Source organism: Mobula birostris, chromosome 3, assembly GCF_030028105.1.
Source record: "Mobula birostris isolate sMobBir1 chromosome 3, sMobBir1.hap1, whole genome shotgun sequence".
Taxonomy (NCBI): Eukaryota; Metazoa; Chordata; class Chondrichthyes; order Myliobatiformes; family Myliobatidae; genus Mobula; species Mobula birostris.
The window spans coordinates 201,039,478-201,048,729 of record NC_092372.1 but is presented as its reverse complement, the minus strand read 5'-3'; the positions used below and the strand labels follow the sequence as shown (position 1 = coordinate 201,048,729).

The 9,252-nt window shown below is 43.6% G+C and overlaps 1 protein-coding gene across 3 annotated transcripts in view; it reads left to right on the top strand.

Moving 5' to 3' along the window:
• Positions 1 to 267: 267 nt before the first annotated feature.
• LOC140195531 (ATP-dependent 6-phosphofructokinase, platelet type-like) overlaps positions 268 to 9,252 on the top strand; it is a 128,387-nt gene continuing 119,402 nt past the window's right edge. For 2 of the 3 annotated variants that reach the window (XM_072254001.1, XM_072254000.1), the window contains exon 1: positions 268 to 610. In XM_072254001.1, coding sequence (XP_072110102.1) covers positions 496 to 610 — 115 coding nt within the window. In that variant the 5' untranslated portion in view covers positions 268 to 495. The remainder of the gene's footprint in view (positions 611 to 9,252) is intronic. The other variant, XM_072253999.1, reaches the window with a different exon arrangement.

Here is a 9,252-nt window from a genome sequence, read left to right as displayed (position 1 = left end):
CTCGACTCGCCCTTGTCGCCCGGCAGCGTCTCCCATCCCTCCTTGGACCGCGATACGAGCGGAACCTCCTGCAACCGGGGATGAAGGCGGGGTGAAGCGAAGTCTCAGCCCATGCGTGCAACCTAATTTGGGCATACCTCACTCAGCCCGCCCCGTTGCTCCCCTCTCTGTCTGATTGGTGAAGTCTGTGCAACCGCCGGCAGCAATAGGCCAGCACAGCTGTCACTCTTTCAAGCGCACTTGACGGCATAATAGAGAGGATGTGAGGTCCGGTTGAGAGGTGGGGGTAGCGGCAGTAGTTAGGGAAGCGTGGGAACCCGGCATTGACTCAAGCACAGCCGGCTCAGTACTGAGTGCAGGACAGACGGCCTCGCTTTGCACATCGCACCTCCGTTCCTCCCCTCTCCACTCGCTCATCATCCGAAAAGGGCTTATATTTAAAGTTTCTTTCTCTTTTAGTTTTGTTAACTGTAAAAAAAAAGCAACGAAACACCAATGGATTCTTCTTGCCGACAAGAAATGTCGCAGAATGGCCAGAACAATTTACCCATTAATTTCTCAGGAAACGGCAAAGCCATCGGCGTCCTGACCAGCGGCGGAGATGCGCAAGGTAGGTCAGATAATGCCTTAGATGAGCTGTGAATTTCTCGACTGAAGAAGAGTGAGGCAGAATTGGAGTTGCGGTTGGAGATACTTGCATTAAAATATAACCGCCCTGGCTGGGGCAGTATGGTAACCACTGCGTTTCCTCATCTCGCACGCTGCTTACTGCATTGCGTTGCTTTCAGTTTACCTCGTCGCCCAACGCATTGCGAATAATCGCGTGAAAACCGTTCCATTTTTTTGGTATAATTAAAACAAAAATAAACTTTTAATATGTCTTTTAAAAAATAAGCACCCAAGTACATGTGTGCTTGTGTGATACATCCACGCCGCGTATTTCTATGTGGACGAATTGTATGATAGTTGATGCATGGGGGTATCGTTTATATACATGTTTGTTAAATTGTGGTCTCGACTGGATGTGTTTAACGGGCGACGACGTTGCGCAGACCTGGTTTACGATTAGGATGCTAACACGGAAGAACGGTGTACGTGACTGAACCCCGTGCCTTTGTGGATGGCAGTTCCTGCGTCAGTTTCTAGGGCGGGGAAGCGGTAGAGGGGAACGTCGGTGCGCCACGCACTTTTATAAATTGCATAGGTAACTTTCCCCCTCCACGTTTTCTTTCAGCCAGGTGGTTTGAAGGTGTGTGTGGGGAAGGGTGTGATGAGGTTAATTGTCTTTGGTCCTGTCACTATCCAGGCAGGTGTTTTTTTTCATTGTAAATTATTTCCTTCCGCCGTTCTGCAGTGCAACTGCTCACTCTACCCACTTCCCCGTTACTCACTTATTCCTTGCTCTACTGGACCCTTCTAATTTGGCCCGTCGGCAATGCGAAGAAGCGACCTTGAAATTGATCTCATCTGAAAACGCTGGCACCTTTTCCTGTTCGACTTGAAAGGAGCTCATTTTTCCTCTCCACGAGGAATGTGTCCTGTTTAATCAAAGATAATATTCCCGGAGTCATGCCAGCATTATTTAAATAAGAAACTGTGAATGATATAAGGCTTACAATTTTATTTGTATACTGCCGGTGGTATTTCAGAGTTCAGCAGAGGAGGACAAAGGGCTTAATTAGGAAGGGGAAAAAAGATTATGAGAGAAAACTGGCAGGGAACATAAAAACGGACTGTAAAAGCTTTTATAGATATGTAAAAAGGAAAAGACTGGTAAAGACAAATGTAGGTCCCCTGCAGACAGAAACCGGTGAATTGATTATGGGGAGCAAGGACATGGCAGACCAATTGAATAATTACTTTGGTTATGTCTTCACTAAGGAGGACATAAATAATCTTCCAGAAATAGTAGAGGACAGAGGGTCCAGTGAGATGGAGGAACTGAGTGAAATACATGTTAGTAGGGAAGTGGTGTTAGGTAAATTGAAGGGATTGAAGGCAGATAAATCCCCAGGGCCAGATGGTCTGCATCCTAGAGTGCTTAAGGAAGTAGCCCAAGAAATAGTGGATGCATTAGTGATAATTTTTCAAAACTCGTTAGATTCTGGACTAGTTCCTGAGGATTGGAGGGTGGCTAATGTAACTCCACTTTTTAAAAAAGGAGGGAGAGAGAAACCGGGGAATTATAGACTGGTTAGCCTAACGTCGGTGGTGGGGAAACTGCTGGAGTCAGTTATCAAGGATGTGATAACAGCACATTTGGAAAGCGGTGAAATGATCGGACAAAGTCAGCATGGATTTGTGAAAGGAAAATCATGTCTGACGAATCTCATAGAATTTTTTGAGGATGTAACTAGTAGAGTGGATAGGGGAGAACCAGTGGATGTGGTATATTTGGATTTTCAAAAGGCTTTTGACAAGGTCCCACGCAGGAGATTAGTGTGCAAACTTAAAGCACATGGTATTGGGGGTAAGGTATTGGTGTGGGTGGAGAATTGGTTAGCAGACAGGAAGCAAAGAGTGGGAATAAACGGGACCTTTTCAGAATGGCAGGTGGTGACTAGTGGGGTACCGCAAGGCTCAGTGCTGGGACCCCAGTTGTTTACAATATATATTAATGACTTGGATGAGGGAATTAAATGCAGCATCTCCAAGTTTGCGGATGACACGAAGCTGGGTGGCAGTGTTAGCTGTGAGGAGGATGCTAAGAGGATGCAGGGTGACTTGGATAGGTTGGGTGAGTGGGCAAATTCATGGCAGATGCAATTTAATGTGGATAAATGTGAAGTTGTCCACTTTGGTGGCAAAAATAGGAAAACAGATTATTATCTGAATGGTGGCCGATTAGGAAAAGGGGAGGTGCAACGAGACCTGGGTGTCATTATACACCAGTCATTGAAAGTGGGCATGCAGGTACAGCAGGCGGTGAAAAATGCGAATGGTATGCTGGCATTTATAGCGAGAGGATTTGAGTACAGGAGCAGGGAGGTACTACTGCAGTTGTACAAGGCCTTGGTGAGACCACACCTGGAGTATTGTGTGCAGTTTTGGTCCCCTAATCTGAGGAAAGACATCCTTGCCATAGAGGGAGTACAAAGAAGGTTCACCAGATTGATTCCTGGGATGGCTGGACTTTCATATGAAGAAAGACTGGATGAACTGGGCTTGTACTCGTTGGAATTTAGAAGATTGAGGGGGGATCTGATTGAAACGTATAAGATCCTAAAGGGATTGGACAGGCTAGATGCAGGAAGATTGTTCCCGATGTTGGGGAAGTCCAGAACGAGGGGTCACAGTTTGAGGATAGAGGGGAAGCCTTTTAGGACCGAGATTAGGAAAAACTTCTTCACACAGAGAGTGGTGAATCTGTGGAATTCTCTGCCACAGGAAACAGTTGAGGCCAGTTCATTGGCTATATTTAAGAGGGAGTTAGATATGGCCCTTGTGGCTACGGTGGTCAGGGGGTATGGAGGGAAGGCTGGAGCGGGGTTCTGAGTTGGATGATCAGCCATGATCATAATAAATGGCGGTGCAGGCTCGAAGGGCCGAATGGCCTACTCCTGCACCTATTTTCTGTGTTTCTATGTTTCTGTGCGGCATACAATGAAATCATTTCAGTCCATCAAGTCTGTGCTGATTAACAGCAAAATCTGTACCCCACCAGGTATTCTTTTCCTCTGTAAACTTAGCCCTCCTCACATTGCCCTCAACACGCTTGGGCCCTCTCATTGCTTTCTGGTGTCTAAGTGATTTTCAGGGATCCATTTATCAACCAGTCTTTCAATACTATCTTTAGCGTATGGGAGCAAACCGATCCCTGGGAACGTGAAAGCCATCAGCCGTCAAGTTTTAACCAGACCAGGATTACAGGGGCTGTGCCACCATTTATTGCCCATCCCAAAGTCCTGTAGGCCATGTGGTGTGCAGGGTCGTTTTGGAGGGAAGTGAAGGGTCAACCGTAAGTGGTTTGCCTGGAGTCAGTCACATGGAGGTCAATGCAGGTAAAGTTCCCTTGTTTCAGAAAGGCAACAGGAGCAAACTAGGAAATTGAGCTGGCCAGCCACAGAACAGTGGGAGGGAGTTTATTGGAGAAGAATCTTAGGGACAGGATTTACTTGCATTTGGTAAAGTATGGAAATATTCAAGACAGTCAGCATGCCTTTGTGCAAGGAGGCCCTTTATCTCTCATATTTAATTGTGGTTTCCAGGAAGTGCCGAAGATCATTGAGGGGTGGGCAATAGATGCTGGCTGCATATACTCAAGTCAAGTATGGCGTCCTTATTGGTAAGCTGGTTTAGAAGTTAAAGTCATGTGGGATCCCTGGTCAGTAGGTAATTAGATCCAAAATTGGCTTGGAAGATAACGGGTGAAGATAGAACGACATTTTCTTCTGACTGGAGGTCATCAATGTGTTTTTCAGGGACCACTTTTGTTTGTTAGCGCCTGAGCAGTACATCATTTGAGACCGATTCCTCCTTGCTAGGTTTTTTCCACCTCGTGAAATAACTCTTCCATACTGACCCACACACAGGTGGATGTCAGGTCAGTCGGTTGGTGCTGTAAACCTTGCTTAGACACATGATATTAACACCACTCAGCAACTGTGATTCCTCCTTAAATCCATTTGTACCTTTAGAACAGTCCTGCTGAAGGGTCTCAGCCCAAAGCATCGTCTGTACACCCGGATGTTTGTCAAAAATGCCAATATCATCTGGCATCGAAATTCTTTATCGGTTAGGGCCTTTGATGTTAACGATGTTAAAAAAAACCTTTGGCTCTTGATCTGCCTCGATGTAACACTGTGCCACATCCATTACAACTCTTCCTTAACAATTAGGCACTAATTAAAATACCCCTGGGTCCAGTTGTTAACAAAGGTATGGCTCCAGCCAAAGGACAACCTGGGGCCACAGTTTCCCATTAGCTGGAATTCTGGTCTTACTATACTTAAGTTTAGATAGTAAAAATATTCTCCAAAGTAGAGAAGGAAAAAAAGACTGGAGGGACTTTGGGCTCAGGGATTGTTGAGAGTAATAAGAGAATAATCAGTTTATCAATTCTATGCATATTTATGGTAAAAAAAATTAACAAAACGAATGGAAAAAGTAAGAATTAGAAAGAAAAAGCACAAGCTCGTCAAGAGTAGAAATTGTGTGGCAGAGCTTCAGAAAGTGCCATTGATAAATTATAAGACCATAAGACGTAGGAGCAGAATTAGGCCATTTGACCCCTCAACTCTGCCCTGCCATTCAATCCTGGCTGATTCTTTTGTCCCCTCCTCAGCCCCACTCACCGGCCTTCTCTCCATAACCTTTGATGCCATATCCATCAAGAATCCATGGATCTCTGCCTTAAGTGCATCCAACAACCCAGTCTCTACTGCTGCATGTGCAAGAAATTCCAAAATCACCACCCTCTGGCTCAAGAAATTTCTCTGCATTTCTGTTTTAAATGGATGCCCCTCTCTCCTGAGGCTGTGCCCTCTTGTCCTAGACTCCCCCACCATGGAAAACATCCTTTCCACACCTACTCTGTCAACATTCAGAAGGTTTCAGTGAGATCCACCCTCATCCTTCTGAGTACAGACCCAGAGCCATCAAACTCTCCTCATACAAGAGCACTTTCATTTCCAGAATCATCCTTGTGAATCTCCTCTGAACCTTTTCCAATGCCAGCACATCTCTTCTTAGATGAGGAGCCCAAAACTGTTCACAATACTCAAGGTGAGGTCTCGCTACAACTCCCGTTATTCCCATTTAGATCTACAGGCCAGCTACCTAAATTAAAACTCAAGTGCTTATAAAAAATATTGTTGCTATTGTAAAGAAGACACTCGATTTACACAACAGTTTGTTAACATAAGAGTGCAATTCATGAGAACACTTCTGAGTACTGAATGGAATGAGACCCAATCAGGATAGATTGGTGCATGTTGTAAATTGATTGAAAAGTGTTTGCATGTTAGTGGGAAGCCTGATGCCTTGAGTGTATGTTGTGTATCAGAAAAACTTTATTCAAAATTAAAAATGTCTACTGTAATCATAAATCAAGGAATGCATATTGGTAGCTGAAAGATGAAAGAATGGGTTTGATTAGATATCAATCACAAATATATGCAGCAGATTGTGTGTTACACCAGATATCAGAATTTGTAGTCTCCTTCATACCACACGCTCAATTTCATATCATTCAAATCATGCCAGTTCCATATCATGACTCACATCTTGACGCACATCCACCCCTCAGACACCAACTCAATGGTAGCTAGCTCCCATAGTAAAGAGATATTATCAGTGGTTTTTGCAAAATAAAGAAACTGAGATAAGGACTGCGTGCCCCTTTGTTGTCACAGCATGTGAAAAAATAATTTATAATATTTCATAGGCATTACTGTACTTAACCAGGTTACCATTATTAAAGAATAATTTCATACAATTAGCATTTAACTACACTTCTAGTTCTGACTTAACTGGCAATCTCACCAATGTACAATGATGACCTGCTGTATATTCAAAAGTATGAACAATGGAAATGTTCTGAACACTGGAGCAACTAATTCAGTTCAGCTTTTTTTTTTGTTCCAACAGTGAGAGAGTGAAATACTATATTGAAGGTTATGGCAACATTGTGGTTAAGACCCAGACCAAATAACTCAGATGCATGGACAACTGAACCAAGAACATGATTTCAAATCCTCATATCATATCTCATCTGACTGAAAATGATCCATAAATCTTATCTACCTGTTTATTGACTGTTTAAACACTTCTTAAATCATATCCACCACTTCCTTAGCAGCATATTCCAGATACCAACACTCCGTGTAAGTAAAAGTCTTTCAAATCTCCTTTAAACTCCACAAACCCCACCACCATACGAACATGTACACTATAAACTATGCTATGTCCTCTAGTAGTTGACATTTCCATGTTGGGGTAAAAAAGATTCTGACTACCCTACCATAATTTTATGAACTTCAACCAGGTTGCCCATTAGCTTCTAACACTCCAGTTGCAAACATCAAAATTTGTCCAAATCTTATAGCTACTGTACTCCAATTCAGGCAACATCCTGGTGAACTATCACCCTCTCTAAAGCCTCCACATCATTCATAGCATGTGATGATCAAAACTGCACACATTGCTTCAAATATGGCCTAGCCAAATCACACAAGAGATTCTGTGGATGCTGGGAATCCAGAATGGCGCAGAAAATGCTGGAGGAACTCAGCAAGTCAAACAGCATCTTTGGAGAAGAATAAACAGTAGAGGTTCCAGGTTGAGATCCTTCAACAGGATTGGAAAGGAAGGAGGACGAAGTCTGAATAAGAAGGTTGGGAGAGGGGAAGGAGTACAGGCTGGAAGGTAATAGGTGAATCCAGCTGCAGGGGAAGGTAGGTGGATGGGGGAGGAGAAGCGATAGGTGGAAAAGGTAAAGAGCTGAGGAGGAGGGAATCTGATTGGAGGGGAAAGTGGACCATGGGACAAAGTGATAGAGGAAAGGCACCGGGGGGGGGGGGTGAAACACCCAGAACATATTAATCATCAAAAATTAATTCATTTAATAGCACTTGGGCCATACCTATTATGCCTTGGTAGTTGAAATGTGTGTCATAGTGAAAGAGAAGTACAGCACTGAAAAAGGCCTTTTGGCCCTCTAGTCCATAAAGCATTTAAATTGCTTACTCCTACTGACCTGCACTGGGACTATAGCCCTCCATACCCCTACCATCCATGTAGCTATCCAAACTTACCTTAAACATTGAAATAAAACTTGTATGCACCTCTTGCACTGGCAACTCAGTCCACATCTCTCAACCTTCTGAGTGGAAAAGTTTTCCCTCAGTTCCCCTTAAACTTTTCACCTTTCACCCTTAAAACATGACCTCTGGTTATAGTCCTACCCAACCTCAATATCTTGAAACTTCTTAAGTGTTCTGGGTGTCTCTTCTCCATCATCCTCTCAGGAACAGCTTACCAAATTCCAGCCACGTCCGGATGTAAATAAAATTCCTTGTAACCCCCTTAAACCTCTTACTTTTTGCTGTCTGACATCTCTGCTAGAGAAAAAGATTACTACCTTGTGTCCAACTTACCCCTCTATAATTATGTACACATTTATCAGGTCCTTCCTTGGCCAAGGAAAAGAAACATTACCCAATCTTTCCTAAGACATTCCATCGTAGGAAATAATCTTGGTGAATTTTTTTTTGGATAGAGGGGAAGCCTTTTAGGACCGAGATTAGGAAAAACTTCTTCACACACAGAGTGGTGAATCTGTGGAATTTTCTGCCACAGGAAACAGTTGAGGCCAGTTCATTGGCTATATTTAAGAGGGAGTTAGATATGGCCCTTGTGTCTACGGGGATCAGGGGGTATGGAGGGAAGGCTGGGGCAGGGTTCTGAGTTGGATGATCAGCCATGATCATAATAAATGGCGGTGCAGGCTCGAAGGGCCGAATGGCCTACTCCTGCACCTATTTTCTATGTTTCTATGTTTCCTTTGTGCTCTCTCCAGAGCAATTGTGACCTTTACTTTTTGTGGCGACCAAAACTGTGTGCAATGTTCCAGATGCAGCTTCTATAATGCTTTACAGCTTCTGTTTACTTGTGACCTGCTTAGTGAAGGCCCTCTTTATCACCTCATCTATCTGTGCTGCCATGTTCAGAGATCTTTGCAGTTGTACGTTAAGGTCCCTTTGTCCTCAGTACTCCTGTCACTCACTGTGTTATATCCTACCTCCCAGAATTTTCACCTCACAAACACCATTTGTAGATATTTGTGAACTAATTAAAGCACGTGTTTTACCTTAAGTATTGCAGTAAGAGCTGGCTAACCACAGAAAATAGTGAATAGGGTATTTTAAATGTGCTAATCTGTGGCACGTGTTAGCAAAGTTAATTTATTGTAATATCGAGGCGATTTTCCCTTAATGTAGTATTGAGTACTCCCACTCAACTTCAGGTACTATTGTTCGCTGCCAATTGCCACATAAAACATAGAAACAGAATTAGGCCATTCAGCCCATTGAGTCTGCTCCAACATTCCGTCATGGCTGATTCCCAGATCCCACTCAGCTCCATACACCTGCCTTCTTACCATATCATTTGATGCCCTGACTGATCAGGAATTGATCAACTTCCGCCTAAAATATATGCATGCATTTGGCCTCAACCGCAGAGCATTCCACAGATTTACTATCCTCTGGCTAAAAGAAAAAATTCTTTCTTACCTCTGTTCTAAGGGTCGCC